General features: G+C 47.2%; 1 protein-coding gene across 7 annotated transcripts in view; it reads right to left on the minus strand.

Moving 5' to 3' along the window:
• The window catches only part of CSPP1 (centrosome and spindle pole associated protein 1), a 1,229,219-nt gene that overhangs the window by 686,987 nt on the left and 520,435 nt on the right, over positions 1-21,797 (minus strand). For all 7 annotated transcript variants that reach the window (XM_078687197.1, XM_078687198.1, XM_078687199.1 and 4 more), the window contains one exon: positions 8,711-8,807. In XM_078687197.1, coding sequence (XP_078543323.1) covers positions 8,711-8,807 — 97 coding nt within the window. The remainder of the gene's footprint in view (positions 1-8,710; positions 8,808-21,797) is intronic.

Raw genomic sequence — 21,797 nt, forward strand, 5'->3', positions numbered from 1 at the left:
GATTCTAAAACAGTAACTATTATTAAAAACTTTACCAATGTATATACTACTACCATGTTTTCTTTTAAAAACCTTTATTGTGAAAATTTCATTATACAAATACGAGCCTATAACCACGTGGGCCGGCCACGGAGCAAACTGTAATCGTATATGATGAGTAGACATTTACACTGTAGAGGAACGTAACGGGCGGGCCATTAGGTTGCAAGAACTAAGGTGTCTAACAGTTACGGAATCGGTGGACGTACATTTTATAATTAAAATACGACAGGGCCAGTTACAATAAAATTATCTAGATATACATTTGCGGGCAAGTACCATGGGTGACGTTAATTCGAACTTTCAATAGTACAGTAATCAATAACACATCAGAACTTAATATCAATAGGGATGTCGAAATATTCAATCAATTCTCGTCCCCGCCCGCCATGTGCTTCAAAACTGCATACGTATCTCGTGATTTCAAGGTTCTGCAACCAGTACACAACAAGGAGTTACGAGTCCCATTTATTCCGGCGCCATTTTGGGCGAGGACGGGCAGGTCCAGGATATAGTCAAAATGTCTCTACCAACCATCGACTATGATGATGTTCATATGCTGTATTTATTAGAGTAACACTCATCTGTCCACATGAAATTAATTTGCCACAATCTAAACATGTCATTTTAATCTTTCCAAAGTTCTTCTAAATATTTGGGACCGTTTCCCTTGCCTCTGATGCTGTCAGTGCCACTTCTTTGATGAATGTACTAGCAGGTCAGGGGTTCTCCTCCAAATCTCTCTTTTATGCAGCACTATAATTAATTGGTGCCACCTCTCCATATGACGATGCATGGTATAGTTACCATAACTATATTTTTTTTCGGTTCCTCTGGAGAGTTCATCGTGGCAGATGAAGCGTGTAACGTACCGGGCATTTACCTTTTTTTTGCATGTACAGGAAAGGAAAAAAAAAACGAGCGTCCGAGTTCTAAGGTGTCCCAGGGCCATTTTAGTGGACCAGGCCCAAATCCAAAGAACAGGCCGCCATTTTGAGAGTCCTGTTGCAGCCGCCTGTCGCTGTAGCATCAAGAGCAGCCGAAACTCAGCTGAATGGCAACTGAAACGGTAAAGGGGCGCCCCACTACAGCAGACGAGCCTCCACCTAGGAAGGCCCGTTCACGCCGCCTCCCCCCCCCCCCCCCCTTCGGGCACCCCACGCCGTTATTCGGAGCAGTATTGTAGGATGGCCACACCAGTGCGGCAACTTGCTAGACATCACCTCGGTGGTAACCGAATCTCAGCGCCTTGTGGTGTCTTCTATTCAGAAAACATTGTTATGCTGCCTTCGACCTATTCGCCGCAAGTGCGCACGCAACTCAGCTGCATAGCTTGCTAGACACCACCTCGGTGCTAACCGAATCTCAGCGCCTTGTGGTCTCTTCTATTCCAAAAATATTGTTGCGCTGCCTTTGGCCCCATTCGCACATCGGTCCGCTACTGCCGCCATCTCACAGGCCAACGGGGCGCCGCACGCCGACTTTCAGCATTGTAGGATGGCCACACCAGTGCACCTTACTAGACACCACCTCGGTGCCATCCGGATCTTGGCATCTCAGCGCCTTGTGGTGTCTTCTATTCAGAAAATATTCTTGCGCTACCTTTGCCCCATTCACACATCGGTCCGCTACTGACGCCATCTCACAGGCTAATGGGGCGCCCCACGCCGAGTTTCAGCATTGTAGGATGACCACACCAGTACAGCAACTTGCTAGACATCACCTCGGTGCCATCCGGATCTCGGCGCCCCACTGCAGATGAAGTGCCTCTCAACTATGAAACCACCACGGTGACATCCGGATCTTGGCGCCTTGTGCTGGTTCCGGCCTATTCACACATCGGTCCGCTACTGACGCCATCTCACAGGCTAATGGGGCGCCCCACGCCGAGTTTCAGCATTGTAGGATGACCACACCAGTACAGCAACTTGCTAGACATCACCTCGGTGCCATCCGGATCTTGGCATCTCAACGCCTAGTGGTATCTTCCATACAGAAAATATTGTTGCGCTGCCTTTGGCCCCATTCGCACATCGGTCCGCAACTGACACCATCTCACAGGCCAACAGGGCGCCCCACGCCGACTTTTACCATTGTAGGATGGCCACACCAGTACAGCAACTTGCTAGACATCACCTCGGTGCCATCCGGATCTTGGCATCTCAGCGCCTTGTGGTGTCAGTCAGAAAATATTGTTGCGCTGCCTTTGGCCCCATTCGCACATCAGTCCGCTACTGACACCATCTCACAGGCCAACAGGGCGCCCCACGCCGACTTTTACCATTGTAGGATGGCCACACCAGTGCCACAACTTGCTAGACACCACCTCGGTGCCATCCGGATCTTGGCATCTCAGCGCCTTGTGGTGTCTTCTATTCCGAAAATATTGTTGCGCTGCCTTTGGCCCCATTCGCACATCGGTCCGCTACTGACGCCATCTCACAGGCCAACGGGGCGCCCCACGCCGACTTTCAACATTGTAGGATGGCCACACCAGTGCGGCAACTTACTATACACCACCTCGGTGCCATCCGGATCTTGGCGCGTTGTGCTGCCTTCGGCCTATTCGCACATCGGTCCGCTACTGACGCAAACTCACAGGCCAACGGGGCGCCCCACGCCGACTTTCAGCATTGTAGGATGGCCACACCAGTGCTGCAACTTGCTGGACACCACCTCGGTGCCATCCGGATCTTGGCGCGTTGTGTTGCCTTCGGCCTATTCGCACATCGGTCCGCTACTGACGCCGCCTCACGTGCCAACGTAAAAACAACACTTTTCATTGGATGAAAACTTTTTTTTTTCCCAAACGATGAAAGCCCCACCTTGTTTCTGGATGTTTCAGACTGAAGCTGGCGTCAGCATGAGAGCACCACCATCTCGTAGCTCCGTCGTGGTCATTCCGCGAGCAATCATGGCAGCCGCTCCCCACCAGAAGCCTACAGGAGTCGGGGGCCCCCAAAACTTTTGATGAATCCTCAAGGCGGAGGGGACGCTTTCGAGAATGGGGTCCAAGACCTAGCAGACAAGCGTCCGATTTCCAAGGTGTCCCAGGGCCATTTCAGTGGACCAGGCCCAAAAAGGAAACAGCCTGCCGCCATTTTGAGAGTCCTGTGACAGCCGCCTATCGCTGCACCGCAAGAGTGGGCGCAACTCAGCTGAATTGCGGCTTTTGACACAGTGGACCAAAAACGGACGGAATGGCAACTGAAACGGTAAAGGGGCGCCCCACTACAACAGATGAGACTCCACCTGGAGAGGCCCGTTCACGCCGCCTCCCCCGGGGCGCCCCACGCCGTTATTTGGAGCAGCATTGTAGGATACCAAAACCAGTGCGGCAACTTACTGGACATCACCTTGGTGCCATCGTTCTGCTGCCTTGGAACTATTCGCACAACAGTTTGCTACTGATGACCCACCCCCCGCGACGCCCCACGCCAGAAATCTGGACGTTGTGCTGCGTTGGGACTATTCGCACAGCCGACCGCTACTTCGTTGTTTTTCCCTAAAAATGTTTATATGTTATTACTGTTTTTGTTTTCTTGTATATATTTATAAGTTATTAAAGTTTTATATTCTTACTACTTTGTCGGAGTGCTATATATTTTTAATGTGACACATAATTGTAAAAACTTTGATGTACAAAGAGTCATCCCTGGAATCTTCCGCTTCAGGCTCGGTCCCCTCCCCAATCACAATACAGGATGGTTTTCAGATAATAGGAACGCGTCTGCTGTGACGGATCTCATCGAGTGTGGGCCTTGATCTACTATAACTCCTTTGAAGAGGGGTGATTCTTTACAGCTGGGGCCATAAACTACATCTGCAGGGCTAGCTGATACCCTAGGACCGGCCTGGACAACCGGACACAGAGGAAAAGGAGTGTCAGAGGGTGCGGTAGTGAATAGGGCGAAAGGGAGGTGTCGGGCGGGCACAGGGTGTGATTCTCAGGGAAGAGCAGCGCAGATGGGGGGAGATTTATTACCCATGCATAAGACAGAGAGCGGGGGTGACCACTGCCTGGGGGAGATGCTTGCGAGGGTGGGGAGCCATGCTAAGGATCGACAGCGTGCACAGAGTGGGTCTGGTCAAGGCATCTAAAATGACTGCCGTGCACGACAAAAGTGTGGCATTTGAAAAAAGACCAGATGGCGCAGACAATGTTTTTCAACACTTCCTGATTTCCTTCGAATCGAACGTTAACAGACGTTGGGGCATATTACCAAAGTTAAGCGATATTTATCCCTAACGATGCTTAGCAACGATTTTTTTACCGCTAAGCATCGTCAGAAATTATCGCAGATAAACCTTGCTATTATCAAGGTTTATCGCAAATACGATAAAAAACGACCGCAATGCATTAATATCGCTGAAAACTCAGCGATATTCATGCATTACCGAGCTAATGCTCTTAGCCATGTTATCCACCTCCCATTGGATAACATGGCTAAGAACTGCTCAGGGCAGGTGCTAGCTTTTGGAGATATTCGCGCTTATCGCGAATATTTCCAAAAGTTGATAATAGGAGATAGCGATGTTAGCGACTGTTTCCAGTCGCTAACATCTTGGCATGCCCACTTTGCATGTCATTAGTGATAAATATCACTCACATGCAAAGTGGGGCCCAAGATGGTCGCTATCTCCTACTAGCCGTCGCTAACTGGTGTTAGCAACAACTAGGTAATACAGATATAATTTTATCTCCGCGAAGCGGAGCGCTGTTACAGATATATATCTTGTTTTTGAACGTTAATTTCTCAAAATCCACTGAAGCACATATATTGAGACCTAGCAAAGGCACATCGAGCTACCAGTCCCTACAATTTTGCCAAGTTTCGTGCAAATCCATTCAGCCGTTCGATTATTATTATTATTATTTTTTTTGCCCCGCGGGGCCCTTTTAAAACCTCCACATCAAACCTAAGAGGTCAAGGAGGATCTACTATGCCCCCTTATGGTCATTTGCCCCTTCGCTTTGGCCTCCTCTTGTCTCTCGATCCTACCGAGAGACAAGATGGCGGCCGCTACGGACTGTTTGCAATGTTTACAGACGCCGGAGAACCAATCAGCTTCGCAAACCTCCGTTACGCGAAGCGGAGCGCTGTTACAGATATATATCTTTTTTTGAACGTTAATTTCTCAAAATCCACTGGAGCACATATATTGAGACCTAGCAAAGGCACATCGGGCTACCAGTCCCTAATATTTTACCAAGTTTCCTGCAAATCCATTCAGCCGTTCGATTATTATTATTATTATTTTTTTTGCCCCGCGGGGCCCTTTTAAAACCTCCACATCAAACCTAGGGGGTCAGCTAGGATCTACTATGCCCCCTTATGGTCATTTGCCCCTTCGCTTTGGCCTCCTCTTGTCTCTCGATCCTACCGAGAGACAAGATGGCGGCCGCTACGGACTGTTTGGAATGTTCACAGACGCCGGAGAACCAATCAGCTTCGCTTCGCAAAGCTCCGTAACGCGAAAAGTACGCGAACTGGAGCGCTGCCCGGTCCGCTGTTACAGATATATATCTTTTTTTGAACGTTAATTTCTCAAAATCCACTGGAGCACATATATTGAGACCTAGCAAAGGCACATCGGGCTACCAGTCCCTACAATTTTGCCAAGTTTCGTGCAAATCCATTCAGCCGTTCGGGCTAAAAGTGAGGCCAACCGCCCTATGGAAAACTCAATGTTAAAAACACGTTTTGGGACCCCCTTTTTTCTCGGCCCCCCCTTGACGAACCCCCCCCAAATTTTCAAGGGCTGCTCAGAAACACAATGTGCCATTTTCCTGAAAATTTCAGCCAATTCCGTCCACAAACGCCAAAGTTATTAGACATAGAATTTTCAAAAATCCCATAGAGAAAAAATCCTAACTATATATACCTACTGGCGACCGCCAGTAGGTAATATATATATATATATATATATATATATATATATGTATATGATTTCAGGCTTTCGTATCTACATCTGCCGAAAAAGAAGTGGACATCAATGTGAGGGCTGATGGGTCAATGCTTTACCAATAATTTTTACTTCCTGCTCTCTATTCTTTTTTACTTTTTAGTCTTCCTTGCTTGTTTTAACAGAGTTTTCAGGTCAGAGTAATTTAAAACCAATAGTATATTTTCTTCGCACCAATAACAATCATGCTTTCCTGTGTTGTGCACGAAAACTAAAAAAGGGTTTCTGTAACTGATATGAATACACATTTCGAGCTAGCAAACAACTATTTACATTACATGAAAGATTACTTTATTTATAAAAGTATATTTTAAATTACAGGCAATACTCCCACATTTTAGCAGCAATGTGTTTTTTTTTGCCTAGCATTGGCAAAGTCAAAAGGTCACGCTTGTGAAAGTTATTGGTTCTACCAATGCTATTTTTCCTCCCAGATAACCACTGTGAAGGTATGTAAATCGGCAGCAGACCTCTTTCATGGCATTTGTGGCAGCCGTGGAAGCACACCTATCTACTGCAGCCATCTTTGATTGCTTATGCTTTAAGAAAAAAGGCCTACCCCGTCCGCCAAGAGACTTCACTCGATGCACAGGGTAGATGGAGTATATTAAAGCTAAGTTTAAACAAGCATTGGCAAAGCCAATATGTCTTGCCTATACAAGAGCTATTGGCAATGTGTTTTTGTCATGATGTACACCAGTGCGGCTGCTGTTCAGCATGGCAAAAAGTTAGTTACGTGGAGTTTATAGAGTGAAGTGGGGGAGTAGAGTGCCCTAGAGGGGAGTGGAGTGTCTAAGAGTGGATTTGCAGGAGTACAGTGCCACAGAGTGGAGTAAGGGGAGCAGAGTGTCGGAGAGTTGAGGGAGTAAAATTAATTGGTTCAGCGATAGAGAGTGTTGCAGAGTGCAGTGGCGTACATTAGCGTGACGTGGGGTGGAATAGGGTGGGGTGGGTTGGAGTGGATTGAGGTAGAGGGGTGGATTACATTGGACTGCAGTGGGCTGGATCGGATTGAGGCGGATTGGCATGGGGCAGATTATTTTGGCTGGAAGTGGGACAGTTCGTTTTGGATGGGAGTGGGGAAGATTGGAGTGGAGCAGATTTTTGGGGTTTGCATTAGATTGTTTTGGATTGTAGAGTGGCAGATTGGTTTGGATTGAGTGGGGCAGATTGTTTAGGATTGGAGGGGGGCAGACTGTTTTGGATTGGAGTGGGGCAGATTGGATTGGAGTGGGGCAGATTGTTTTGGAGTAGGGCGGATTGTTTGGCTTTAAGTGGAGAAGATTGGAGTGGTGTGGGTTGAGAGGACTGGAGTGTGGTTGATTTGAGTGGATTGGGGTGAGTTGTGTGGGCTGGATTTTTCTGGAGTGGCTAGAATTGAGTGGATTGGTGTGAGGTGGGGTGGATTGGATTGCCATGAATTGGAGTAGGGCAGATTGGATTGAAGTTGGGGGATTTGTGTGTAGTGCATGGCATCATTTTGAAAATTACACATAAGAAAAAAAACAATGTCGTTTAGCAATATAGAACAAGAAAATCTTCACATTTTGAGAACAGCGCTCACAAGCAAAAAACAAAACAAAACAAGCGCAAAGTAAGAAAAGAAAAACTGGCAAAATAAAAGAAAGTTAACCATTGAAAATAAAATGTAGCAATTTTGTTTGTCCTGCTGACGAGCACATTCTTGCCAGTCACACACCTTCGGTTTGCAGGGCACTAGAAGTTAAAAGGAACAAAACAGCACCTCAATCATGTTGGGAGCTGCAGATGGGCACTGATTAAGTTGAATCAATCAGTACCTGGTCCCTGTTTCAACGGAAATGATATTAGGCCTGCAGTGACCAGTTATGAGGCTGTAAAGAAGAGTGCCGCGCAAGCCAACAGATTATGAGCAACAGGGCGGGCCTCAAGCACTTTTTGCTAAAAGTGTTTTGCAAGCGAAACGCATGCGCTAGCGCATTCTATCAAAGGCTCAACCCTAAAAAGAACAACATTTTACTGAGTCCCTTTTCACTATATTAATCTATACTAATATAATAAAGAGAGAGCCCAAACCTTTGAGGCGGGTAAGCTCAAGAACTACATCACCAATCAGAACACCCAATACAGCATTGCAAACTACAGTATCAGCAGATGGTCATAGGCTATACAGCAGCCCAACATATACATTAGAAGGGGAAAAGAACATTTTGTGAAAAGTAGTCCGTTGTGGGCGTGTGCGTTGTGGGATTCGGCAAAAGAGAAGCGTTCTGTGTGGGACTAGCGTTCCAATACGAGTGGGCGTGTCCTTTAGCATTGTTGTGGGCGTTGGACGTTGACGCGATGTTGTGCGTCTAAGTGGCGTAAGCTGGAGCGGCCAAACACGTTCGAGGATGGAGCGAACACACACGTTCGCATATTGCAGGGGCGTAGGCTGGAGCGGCCAAACACGCTGTAGCGGCCAAACACGTTCGGGGATGGAGCGAACACCGGAAAAACACGTTCGCGGCTGGAGCATGTTAAGGTACAGTGGCGTCGGCTACAGCATGCCCGGACAACGTCGGGACGGGCTGCTAGTAATAAATATATTTATTTTTTGTTTTTTTGTAGTTCTGCTGAAAAATCTTCCTCAAAGTCAGCTCAAACTGCTGCGGGTTTTGCTTTGTAACGGCCTCCTTTGAATACATTAATGCTATCATCACTATAAGATGCAGTTTCACATTACCTTTTCTTGTTCCTCTGTTGCTCTGCTATTTGTTCCATCAACTCTTGCCTGTACTGCTCTTTTTTCCTCTGTTGAGCTGGTCCTCTGTCTTGTCCTCCTAAAGCATGGGTAGAAGAAGCATGCCGAATAAGATATTATGAACTTTGCATGCATACATCAAATTGAACCGCCCTTTAAATGTACTAGTATTTACTTCTTTGTGTACAGCAAATAGCCTCGGTTTGGGAACCGTGCATCAAAACAGGTCACAAGTAAACAACAAAGAATTGCAGAAAGTAATATACATAATCACACAAAGGTAGCCTAGAGTTTTGCAGAGGGACAGATCTCTGGGAGGCATGTCGTGTTCACATGGAATAATGAGAGAAAAACTAAAACCAGTCTTTTAAGTTATTGCATGAACAGGAACATTACACTATTTCAGGTTTTCACTGAAGAAAAATTGCATTCTGGGAGTTGTTCTGTTTTATATCACTGTTACTAATTAGACTAAAAAGTGACATCCATGCCAGGTAAATAGTCTCAGTGATATCAAGCAATTCAGTAATTCCCAAAACAGGCCAAAGATCTCTATGCAAATTTTGAATGAGAAAGAAGGTAGGAGCACAAGGGAAAAAGGAGAAAGTGTGTGCGTGGCGAGACACAGGCTGTGTTTGTGAGCTGTGGCGCATGCGGTTTGTCTGTGAGGGAAGTTTGCACTGCTGTACGTCTTGTTCTTTATCCAAAAAGATGCAGTTCTCCAAGCACAAAACTCATGCCTGTGCCTCTGCCCAAAATTAGTACCAAACCAGGTCGGAGAGAACAAGACCTAGAGTGGAGCTAAGAGAGGTTGTGTGTGTAGGTGGGCAAGAGTGTGTTACACCCCACATGTGAGGAAGGTTTGCACTACTGCAGCTTGTGCTGAACCTGTGGAGAGGAAGCATAGGTTTCATTACTTTTTAGATATAGGGGGAAGTGTAAGGGGTAGTACAGGATATATATATATACATTGACGTCGAATGAGGAATTTGCGTGTAATTTTCCAAAATGTGGGCCAGCTCCGCTGCGCTCCTTCCCTGAAAATTTCGGGGGGATTCGTGAAGTGGGGTCTGAGAAAAAAGGGGGGTCCCAAAACGTGTTTTCCCCATGTTAATTTGCATAGGACGTTCTGACAAGTCTACAGCCCGAACCGCTGAACGGAATTACACCAAACTTGGCAAAATTGTAGGGCCTGGTACGCAGCAGTGCCTTTGCTATATTTGGTGAAAGTTGCTCCAGTGGTTTTTATGAAAATTAACTTCATAAACACATATATATCTGGGCGGACCCTAACCACACATCTCATCGTGAAATCTGATTGGCTGTCAGCACTTCATCCAAGAAGTGTTGGCAGCCATCTTGGGACCAATATACATGATAGCACCTCATTAAAAAACATTGTAGTTAATAGAGGGTTTTAGGACTTTAGTTACATTATAAATCATTTGTTGATGGTACCATACTCATTTTAGGAATTGTGGTGTGTTCTAAGATGATTTTACCATGTGAAAAAGCCTTCTGCTGGGATATCATGAATCATGTTTGAAAGAAAACTATTATCTCATGCTTTTCCCACAGCGGTTTGGAAGGGGACCTATAAGCTAAACTGAAAGCATATTTTCTGTAAATTCACATTATCTTTCTCAGTCATGTGAGAATGAAGTCTGACATTCTCAGTAAAACATGTACATCCAACAAGGACAGAGACTGTCAGTTGATTCCTTTGTGTTCTACTGCAGCCTCCTAGAGTGTTCTAAAGAACAACCAGAGCGCTAACAGTCCTACTTATTACAAAGGTATGGCACACCTGAAGCCATCTTGATTGGAATAAAGTAGTAACTCTTAAAACATTTAATTTAAAAAGGAACAAAATGAGGGGGTATATTTTGCCATAGAAAGTATGATTAGTGCTGCAGAAAGAAAAATTAGGGCACATTTTGAGTGACTTCTCAAATCCTCTTCAATTTCATTAAAAAATTCTGACATGCAGTCTCCCAAGATGGCCACCTGAGACAAAAGAGCCCAAATGTAGCCCAAATATTACCAGATGTAGCCCAAGTATAGCCCAATGACAGAATGTCCCAGAGTGTTCTAAAGAACAACTAGAGCGCTAACAGTCTTATTTATGACAAAAGTATGGCACACCAGAAGCCATCTTGATTGGAATGAAGTGGTAAGCCTGAAAACATTTAATTTAAAAAGGAACAAAATGAGGGGGTTCATTTTGCCATAGAAAGTATGATTAGTGCTTCAAAAATAAAAATTAGGGCACATTTTAAGTGACTTCTCAAATCCTCTTCTATTTCATTAAAAAAATTCTGACATGCAGACTGAAACATGCACTTTGATTACCAGCAGCAGACTTCCCTGGTGAGCAGTAGCTTTACTACAGTGATCTAATGATCAACTAGAGTGCTAACATTCAGAATTTATGGCAAATGTGTGACACATCTGAATGCCTTCTTGATGGAACCAAAGTAAACAAGCATTGAAAATGCAATAGATCTCGCCCTCGTTTAAGTTAAAGCCATTCTGTTTGTAATGAGGTGGCTTTTTAGCTTTGCTTTTAATAGTGTTTTTAAAACTTTCATGTAAATAACATGCATATATGTATATGTATGCATGCATTTGTATTTTTATTTATATAGATATGCAGATTATATATGTTTATATATGTGTATGTATATATATATATATATATACACATACATATATATATGCATATGCATATATATATGTGTATATGTGTGCGTGTAGAGAGGTAGCGAGGTAGAGGTGTAGAGGTAGAGAGGTAGAGGTAGAGAGGTAGAGACTAGTAGAGAGAGAAGTAGAGAGAGGTAGAGAGGTAGAGAGTAGAGAGTGAGTAATAGAGAGTAGAGAGTGAGTAGTAGAGAGTAGTAGAGAGCAGTAGAGAGAGTAGAAGAGAGTGAGTAGTAGAGAGTAGTAGAGTAAATAGTAGAGTGAGTAGTAGAGAGTGAGTAATAGAGAGTGAGTGGTAGAGAGTAGTAGAGAGTGAGTGGTAGAGAGTAGTAGAGAGTAAGTAGTAGAGTGAGTAGTAGAGAGCAGTAGAGCGTGAGTAGTAGAGAGTAGTATAGAGTGAGTAGTAGAGAGTAGTAGAGAGTGAGTAGCAGAGAGAGAATAGTAGAGAGTAGTAGAGAGTGAGTAGTATAGTGAGTAGTAGAGAGTAGTAGAGAGAGTAAGTAGTAGAGAGTAGTAGAGAGTAGTAGAGTGTGAGTAGTAGAGAGTGAGTAGTAGAGAGTGTAGAGAGAGTAGTAGAGAGTGAGTAGTAGAGAGTGAGAAGTAGAGAGTGAGTAGTAGAGAGTAGTAGAGAGTAGTAGAGAGTGAGTAGTAAAGAGAGTAGTAGAGAGTGAGTAGTAGAGAGTGAGTAGTAGAGAGTAGTAGAGAGTAGTAGATAGTGAGTAGTAGATAGTGAGTAGTAGGGAGTGAGTAGTAGGGAGTGAGTAGTAGAGAGAGAGTAGTAGAGTAGTAGAGAATGAGTAGTAGAGAGTGAGTATTAGAGAGTAGTGGAGTAGTAGAGAGTAAGTAGTAGAGAATAGTGGAGAATATTCCAAAGTTTGGCACAGCACCACTTGCACAATAAGTCCAATCAAATCATATCACTTAGAGTCCTTATTGAAGCGCTGAATCTTGGTGTATATTCAAATGCTTTTATTTTCCTTAAGTTTATGTGCCACAGCCAGCCGACACGTTTCGTTCTGTACAACATAACTTCTTCAGGGCGTTCTTATTTCCTTCAAGTTACGCAAGGGGAATTAGTCCCCCCTCTGCAAACGCGCCAGTGGCCTGCGTTCCAGAGAGGTGTAAAAAGGGGCATAGCCTCATTACACCTCTGTGCAATGCAGCCCCCTGGCGCATACTGGAGGTTCCAGATGGGCTAGTTGGCCCCCAGGGACCCCTAGTATGCAAGGGGAATTAGTTCCCCCTCTTCAAACATGCACGGGGGCTGTGTTGCAGAGAGGTGTAAAAAGGGGCGTGGCTTCATTACACCTCTCTGCAATGCAGTCCCCTGGCGCATACTGGAGATTCCTGGTGGGCTTTCAGGTCTTATATAGTTAGGAATAAGCATTAAAAAAAACTTTCAAATTCACTGAAAAAACCATAGGTTTCAGGCCTTATATAGTTAGGAATTAGCATTTAAAAAACCTTTAAAATTCACTCAAAAAACTATAAGTTTTAGGGGTGTTATAGTTAGCTGGACATTTCACTCATACAAAACCATTGAAATTGCTCCTATATAGTTAGTTGTACTAACTATATTTCGCGCACCCGCAATCCACTGCTGATGATGTCACATATTACATCATTCATGACATGGTCAGTGACATCACTGATGACATCACAAATGGAAGATTCGGGGGGATTCGTCAAGCGGGGGGCGAGAAAAAAGGGGGGTCCCAAAATGTGTTTTCCCCATGTTAATTTCCATAGGGACATTCTGACAAGGCTACAGCTCAAACGGCTGAACGGAATTACAACAGATTTGGCAAAATGGTAGGGACTGGTATGCAGCAGAGCCTTTTGTATGTTTGGTGTAAATCCCTCCAGTAGTTTTTGAGAAAATTGAATGTGAAATTGAGTCCAATGCAATTTTCCATAGGACCTTTAGACACGGCTACAGCCCGAACGGCTGAATGGAATTACACCAAACTTGGCAAAATGGTAGAGCCTGGTATGCAGAAGTGCATTTTGTATATTTGGTGAAAATCCCTCCAGTAGTTGTTGAGAAAATCGAATTTGTTCAAATTATATATCTATATGTGGCACACGTGAGTGCACTGTAAGCTTACTGTACTCTGTACCTTCCAGAGTACGAGCTGCATGCTGATTTACTGCTACTGTCTGTGAACATTCCAAAACAGAAATTGTTGGCAGCCATCTTGTGGAGAAGTGTGGCTCACTGGTTAGAGGAGGCAGACCTGGAAGCAGAGGTCAGCCCGGGACCAGGGTTCAATTCCCGGCTCAGTGGGGTCTTGAGACCTAAAATGTCCATGGACTCGACAATTCTTGCTCCGGTGCCTACTCGATTCATGGGTTCACACTCTGCGACTCTGGGCAATAGCTTGCTTAATCTCCACAACGGCCCCTCGTGGCGGGATGCCTGGCTTTCACCTTGCGGATACCCTGCCAGGGTTATCTCACAGGGGAATACCAGGACGGGTTCCCTAAGCAAGCGCTTAGAAACCGCTTGGTGATTTGCGCTATATAAATTCCTGTACATCTTGTGCCTCGGTAGACTGAGGCACAGAAAAGCAGAAAAACAAACTTGTAGAACTCAAAAAGGGGGCAGGGTAGAAGCACCCTGACCCCCTAGGCCTGCTCAGGGGGTCCCACAAGGCCCCCCCAGGCCCCCAAAAAAAGAAATCGGAAAATCACGGGGGTACAGAGTACTGTAAGCTTACAGTAAGCTTACCGTAAGCTTACTGTACTCTGTACGGTGCGCGTACCATCGCGATTTTTCGATTTTCTTTTTGATTTTCTTTTTGGCCTGGAGGGCCTTGTGGGGCCCCCTGAGCAGGCCTAGGGGGTCAGGGTGATTCTACCCTGCCCCCTTTGCGTGTTTTGCACCTTTGTTTCACTGCTTTCTTGTGCCTTGGTTCTACAGAGGCACAAGATGGCTGCCAACACTTCCTGGTTTGGAGTGTTGACAGACAGTGGCAGCCAATCAGCATGCATTTCACAGGAAAGCAGCATGCTCATTGGCTGTCAACACTTCTAACCAGGAAGTGTTGGCATTCATCTTGTGCTAGGTAGACCGAGAACAAAAAAGAAGCAGAGCCCACACAGCCCACACAGCTCACACAGCTCTCACAGCCCACACAGCTCTCACAGCCCACACAGCCCACACAGCCCACACAGCCCACACAGCCCACACAGCTCTCACAGCCCACACAGCTCTCACAGCCCACACAGCTCTCACAGCCCACACAGCTCTCACAGCTCTCACAGCCCACACAGCTCACAGCCCTCACAGCCCTCACAGCGCACAGCCCTCACAGCCCTCACAGCCCTCACAGCCCTCGCAGCTCTCACAGCCCACGCAGCTCTCACAGCCCACGCAGCTCTCACAGCCCACGCAGCTCTCACAGCCCACGCAGCTCTCGCAGCCCACGCAGCTCTCGCAGCCCACGCAGCTCTCGCAGCCCACGCAGCTCTCGCAGCCCACGCAGCTCTCGCAGCCCACGCAGCTCTCACAGCCCACGCAGCTCTCACAGCCCACGCAGCTCTCACAGCTCTCACAGCCCACGCAGCTCTCACAGCCCACGCAGCTCTCACAGCCCACGCAGCTCTCACAGCCCACGCAGCTCTCACAGCCCACGCAGCTCTCACAGCCCACGCAGCTCTCACAGCCCACGCAGCTCTCACAGCCCACGCAGCTCTCACAGCCCACACAGCCCACACAGCTCACACAGCCCACACAGCTCACACAGCTCTCACAGCCCACACAGCTCTCACAGCCCACAAAGCTCACAGCCCTCACAGCTCACAGCCCTCACAGCTCTCACAGCTCTCACAGCCCACACAACCCTCACAGCCCTCACAGCTCTCACAGCCCACGCAGCTCACAGCCCACGCAGCTCACAGCCCACGCAGCTCACAGCCCACGCAGCTCACAGCCCACGCAGCTCACAGCCCACGCAGCTCACAGCCCACGCAGCTCACAGCCCACGCAGCTCACAGCCCACGCAGCTCACAGCCCACGCAGCTCACAGCCCACGCAGCTCACAGCCCACGCAGCTCACAGCCCACGCAGCTCACAGCCCACGCAGCGCTCACAGCCCACGCAGCGCTCACAGCCCACGCAGCGCTCACAGCCCACGCAGCGCTCACAGCCCACACAGCTCTCACAGCCCACACAGCTCTCACAGCCCACACAGCTCTCACAGCCCACACAGCCCACACAGCCCACACAGCCCACACAGCCCACACAGCCCACACAGCTCTCACAGCCCACACAGCTCTCACAGCCCACACAGCTCTCACAGCCCACACAGCCCACACAGCTCTCACAGCCCACACAGCCCACACTCACACAGCCCACACAGCTCACATCCCACACAGCTCTCACAGCCCATACAGCTCTCACAGCCCATACAGCTCTTACAGCTCTCACAGCTCACAGCCCATACAGCTGTCACAGCCCACACAGCTGTCACAGCCCATACAGCTCTCACAGCTGTCACAGCCCACACAACTCTCACAGCCCTCGCAGCTCTCACAGCCCTCGCAGCTCTCACAGCCCTCGCAGCTCTCACAGCCCACGCAGCTCACAGCCCACGCAGCTCTCACAGCCCACGCAGCTCTCACAGCCCACGCAGCTCTCACAGCCCACGCAGCTCTCACAGCCCACGCAGCGCTCACAGCCCACGCAGCGCTCACAGCCCACGCAGCGCTCACAGCCCACGCAGCGCTCACAGCCCACGCAGCGCTCACAGCCCACGCAGCGCTCACAGCCCACGCAGCGCTCACAGCCCACGCAGCGCTCACAGCCCACGCAGCGCTCACAGCCCACGCAGCGCTCACAGCCCACGCAGCGCTCACAGCCCACGCAGCGCTCACAGCCCACGCAGCGCTCACAGCCCACGCAGCGCTCACAGCCCACGCAGCTCTCACAGCCCTCGCAGCTCTCACAGCCCTCGCAGCCCTCACAGCCCACGCAGCTCTCACAGCCCACGCAGCTCTCACAGCCCACGCAGCTCACAGCCCACGCAGCTCTCACAGCCCACGCAGCTCTCACAGCCCACGCAGCTCTCACAGCCCACGCAGCTCTCACAGCCCACGCAGCGCTCACAGCCCACGCAGCGCTCACAGCCCACGCAGCTCTCACAGCCCTCGCAGCTCTCACAGCCCTCGCAGCCCTCACAGCCCTCGCAGCCCTCACAGCCCACGCAGCTCTCACAGCCCACGCAGCTCACAGCCCACATAGCTCACAGCCCACGCAGCGCTCACAGCCCACGCAGCTCTCACAGCCCTCGCAGCTCTCACAGCCCTCGCAGCCCTCACAGCCCTCGCAGCCCTCACAGCCCACGCAGCTCTCACAGCCCACGCAGCTCACAGCCCACATAGCTCACAGCCCACGCAGCGCTCACAGCCCACGCAGCTCTCACAGCCCACGCAGCTCACACAGCCCACGCAGCTCACACAGCTCTCACAGCTCTCACAGCTCTCACAGCTCTTACTGCCCACACAGCCCACACTCTCACAGCCCACATAGCTCACAGCCCGCACAGCTCTCACAGCCCACGCAGCTCTCACAGCCCACGCAGCTCTCACAGCCCACGCAGCTCTCACAGCCCACGCAGCTCTCACAGCCCACGCAGCTCTCACAGCCCACGCAGCTCTCACAGCCCACGCAGCTCTCACAGCCCACGCAGCTCTCACAGCCCACGCAGCTCTCACAGCCCACGCAGCTCTCACAGCCCACGCAGCTCTCACAGCCCACGCAGCTCTCACAGCCCACGCAGCTCTCACAGCCCACGCAGCTCTCACAGCCCACGCAGCTCTCACAGCCCACGCAGCTCTCACAGCCCACGCAGCTCTCACAGCCCACGCAGCTCTCACAGCCCACGCAGCTCTCACAGCCCACGCAGCTCTCACAGCCCACGCAGCTCACACAGCTCTCACAGCTCTCACAGCTCACACAGCTCTCACAGCTCTCACAGCTCTCACAGCTCTTACTGCCCACACAGCCCACACTCTCACAGCCCACATAGCTCACAGCCCGCACAGCTCACAGCCCACACAGCTCACAGCCCACACAGCTCTCACAGCCCACACAGCTCTCACAGCCCACACAGCTCTCACAGCTCTCACAGCCCTCACAGCCCACACAGCTCACAGCCCACACAGCTCTCACAGCTCTCACAGCTCTCACAGCTCTCACAGCTCTCACAGCTCTCAATGCCCACACAGCCCTCACAGCTAACAGCCCTCACAGCCCACAGCTCACAGCCCACAGCTCTCACAGCCCACACAGCTCTCACAGCCCACACAGCTCTCACAGCCCACACAGCTCTCACAGCCCACACAGCTCTCACAGCCCACACAGCTCTCACAGCCCACACAGCTCTCACAGCCCACACAGCTCTCACAGCCCACACAGCTCTCACAGCCCACACAGCTCTCACAACCCACACAGCTCTCACAACCCACACAGCTCTCACAACCCACACAGCTCTCACAGCTCTGGCAAAGATAATACCAGCAGCGAACAAGCACTGGCAAAGACAATAACGGCAGCAATCAAACACTGGCAAAGACAATAACGGCAGCAAAGAAACACTGGCAAAGACAATAACGGCAGCAAAGAAACACAGGCAAAGCAATACCAGCAGCGAACAAACACTCGCAAAGATAATGCAATCAGGGGGGCAGGTGCACGAAAAACGGCACAATCAGGGGACAGAAGGCCCGACAAACGGCACAATCAGGGGGCAGAAGGCAAGAAAAAAAGGCACAATTAGTGGGCAGAAGGCTACAAATACGGCACAATCAGGGAGCAGAAGGCAAGAAATACGGCACAATCAGGGTGCAGAAGGCAAGAAATACGGCACAATCAGGGGACAGAAGGCCCGACAAACGGCACAATCAGGGGGCAGAAGGCAAGAAAAAACGGCACAATTAGTGGGCAGAAGGCTACAAATACGGCACAATCAGGGAGCAGAAGGCAAGAAATATGGCACAATCAGGGTGCAGAAGGCAAGAAATACGGCACAATCAGGAGGGCAGAAGCCAAGAAATATGGCACAATCAGGGGGGCAGAAGCAAGACATATGGCACAATCAGGGGGGCAGAAGGCAAGAAATACGGCACAATCAGAGCATCTTGCTCCGGTCCAAAAATCGGATCCCTAGGGCTGCTCAGGTGGTCCTACAAGGATATTAACATATTTAAACGTTATCCGCTAATAGAATTAGCATTTTAAAAACCTTGCAAATTCACTGAAAAAAACATAGGTTTCAGGCCTTATTTAGTTAGGAATTAGCATTTACAAAACCTTGCAAATTCACTGAAAAAACCATAGGTTTCAGGCCTTATATAGTTAGGTATTAGCATTTAAAAAAACTTGCAAATTCACTGAAAAAACCATAGGTTTCAGGCCTTATATAGTTAGGAATTAGCATTTAAAAAAACCTTTGAAATTCACTGAAAAAACATAGGTTTCAGGTCATATATAGTTAGGAATTAGCATTTAAAAAAACATTGAAATTGCTCCTATATAGTTAGTTGTACTAACTACATTTCGCGCACCCGCAATCCACTGCTGATGATGTCACATATTACATCATTCATGACATGGTCAGTGACATCACTGATGACATCACTGATGACATCTCAAATGACATCACTGATGACATCATCCAGTGACTGTGTGTTTCTGTAAAGTTTAAATATGTTTTACATATTGAAGAATGAGTGGATGTATAAGTGTTTGGATGAAAGATTTAGTAGGTACATGACTGAATGTATGAGTGAGTGATTAAATGTGTCTTACTGAATGCATGGGTTAGTGACTAAACTGTCTGAATGTGTGCATCAGTATGTCTGTTGTGTAAGCAACTGCATGTGTTGATCAGTAGCTATATGAGTGGCTATATGTGTTACTGATTGTTTGCCCAAGTATTTGTATGGGAGACTGTGTGTGTGTGGGTAGCTGGCATATATAAATGACTATACATAAGAGCCACTGATTGTGCGAGTGGCTGTATGGATCATTGTGTACTTGTATCAGTAATTGTATAACAAAGTAAGTATGTGTTAGTATATGTTTGAATAAGTAAGGTGTTGTGTGTATAACTGTATAGTTAAGGAAATGAAAGTGTGATTGATTCTTTGCATGACTGACTAGATGTGTGAGTAACTCCATGGATGAATGGCAGAGTGTGAGTGTCTGTATAGGTGTTTGAGTGCAGATGATAGTGTTGTATTGATGAGTGACTGTATGTATGAGTGATTCTATGGGTAAATGATTCGATGTGTGTATAGACCTAGCAATCAGTGTGTGCGTATGTAGTAACTGGTATTGGTGTGTCAATGGTTTCAAGAATGGTAGTCTGTGTTTAACACTGGGTGTATCAAAGGTTATATTAGAGTGTGAAGAAGTGCATCGTATTATCACATGAATGATATCATCAGTGATGTGATCAGTGATGTCAATTGAGATATCAGTGATGTCATCAGTGATGTCATTTGAGATGTCCCATTACCAAGACAGGGTCTGGGCTCACTGGCAATAAGGACAAGCCTCACAATCCAATAACTATAAACCAAAACGAGCACCACTATTGCCACACTACTTAGACTTGGATCATGGATGATCGCTCGAATTACTGAACCAAACAGTAACTCTCAGGAGATGTTTTATCCGGAGTTAATCCAACGAATTTTATTAATTTTGCATCATAAATATCATATAAATGAACACTTTTTCTTGTTTAAATACAAACAACACTTATTTGGCTCCACGTCACATATAAAGGGACAATTATTTACAAACAAAGAGACAATTTTAAACAAACTACCAGCTTTCATTCAAACACTCATACACAACAGTACATTGATATATACACACATATAAGAATTACACAGCAATATTTACAATTTCGTGATTTAGAAAACATAGCATTGGAAAGAGCAAATGAGAAGTTTTGAAATGCTTGATAATCAATAGAATATTCCTAATGCTGGGTAGAGGGGGTCTACGCGTTTCGATAACCCCTTGTTGTGGGGAAATCTCATCAGGACCATGTGCCTGTAAATGGAGAACAAGAATGAATCAACCGGGGGGTAGAAAAACCAAGCCTCTGACACTACAGTGGGGGGTGGGGAAACTAATCCTACCTCGTAGGTGCTCGGTTTTCTCTTGCTTGGAGAAACTGCAACAAAAATAGAGCCTCTTTAGTCTCTAATTGGAGGAAGGCAATTACACTCTCTTCATTCACACACTCATACGTGAATACTCACATATTTTAACGCATGCCGCGATTTAGTCAAAATCCAAGTTTTTTCGAATTTGGTGGAAGTGGAGATCTAAAAGAATAGGGCTCCTCTATTCTTTTAGATCTCCACTTCCACCAAATTCGAAAAAACTTGGATTTTGACTAAATCGCGGAATGCGTTAAAATATGTGAGTATTCACGTATGAGTGTGTGAATGAAGAGAGTGTAATTGCCTTCCTCCAATTAGAGACTAAAGAGGCTCTATTTTTGTTGCAGTTTCTCCAAGCAAGAGAAAACCGAGCACCTACGAGGTAGGATTAGTTTCCCCACCCCCCACTGTAGTGTCAGAGGCTTGGTTTTTCTACCCCCCGGTTGATTCATTCTTGTTCTCCATTTACAGGCACATGGTCCTGATGAGATTTCCCCACAACAAGGGGTTATCGAAACGCGTAGACCCCCTCTACCCAGCATTAGGAATATTCTATTGATTATCAAGCATTTCAAAACTTCTCATTTGCTCTTTCCAATGCTATGTTTTCTAAATCACGAAATTGTAAATATTGCTGTGTAATTCTTATATGTGTGTATATATCAATGTACTGTTGTGTATGAGTGTTTGAATGAAAGCTGGTAGTTTGTTTAAAATTGTCTCTTTGTTTGTAAATAATTGTCCCTTTATATGTGACGTGGAGCCAAATAAGTGTTGTTTGTATTTAAACAAGAAAAAGTGTTCATTTATATGATATTTATGATGCAAAATTAATAAAATTCGTTGGATTAACTCCGGATAAAACATCTCCTGAGAGTTACTGTTTGGTTCAGTAATTCGAGCGATCATCCATGATCCAAGTCTAAGTAGTGTGGCAATAGTGGTGCTCGTTTTGGTTTATAGTCATTTGAGATGTCATCAGTGATGTCATCAGTGACGTCACTGACCATGTCATGAATGATGTAATATGTGACATCATCAGCAGTGGAATGCGGGTGCGCGAAATATAGTTAGTACAACTAACTATATAGGAGCAATTTCAATGGTTTTTTAAATGCTAATTCCTAACTATATATGACCTGAAACCTATGTTTTTTTCAGTGAATATATATATATATATTGC

The sequence above is a fragment of the Lissotriton helveticus genome, chromosome 4_1 (genome assembly GCF_964261635.1).
Source record: "Lissotriton helveticus chromosome 4_1, aLisHel1.1, whole genome shotgun sequence".
In the NCBI taxonomy this organism is placed as follows: Eukaryota; Metazoa; Chordata; class Amphibia; order Caudata; family Salamandridae; genus Lissotriton; species Lissotriton helveticus.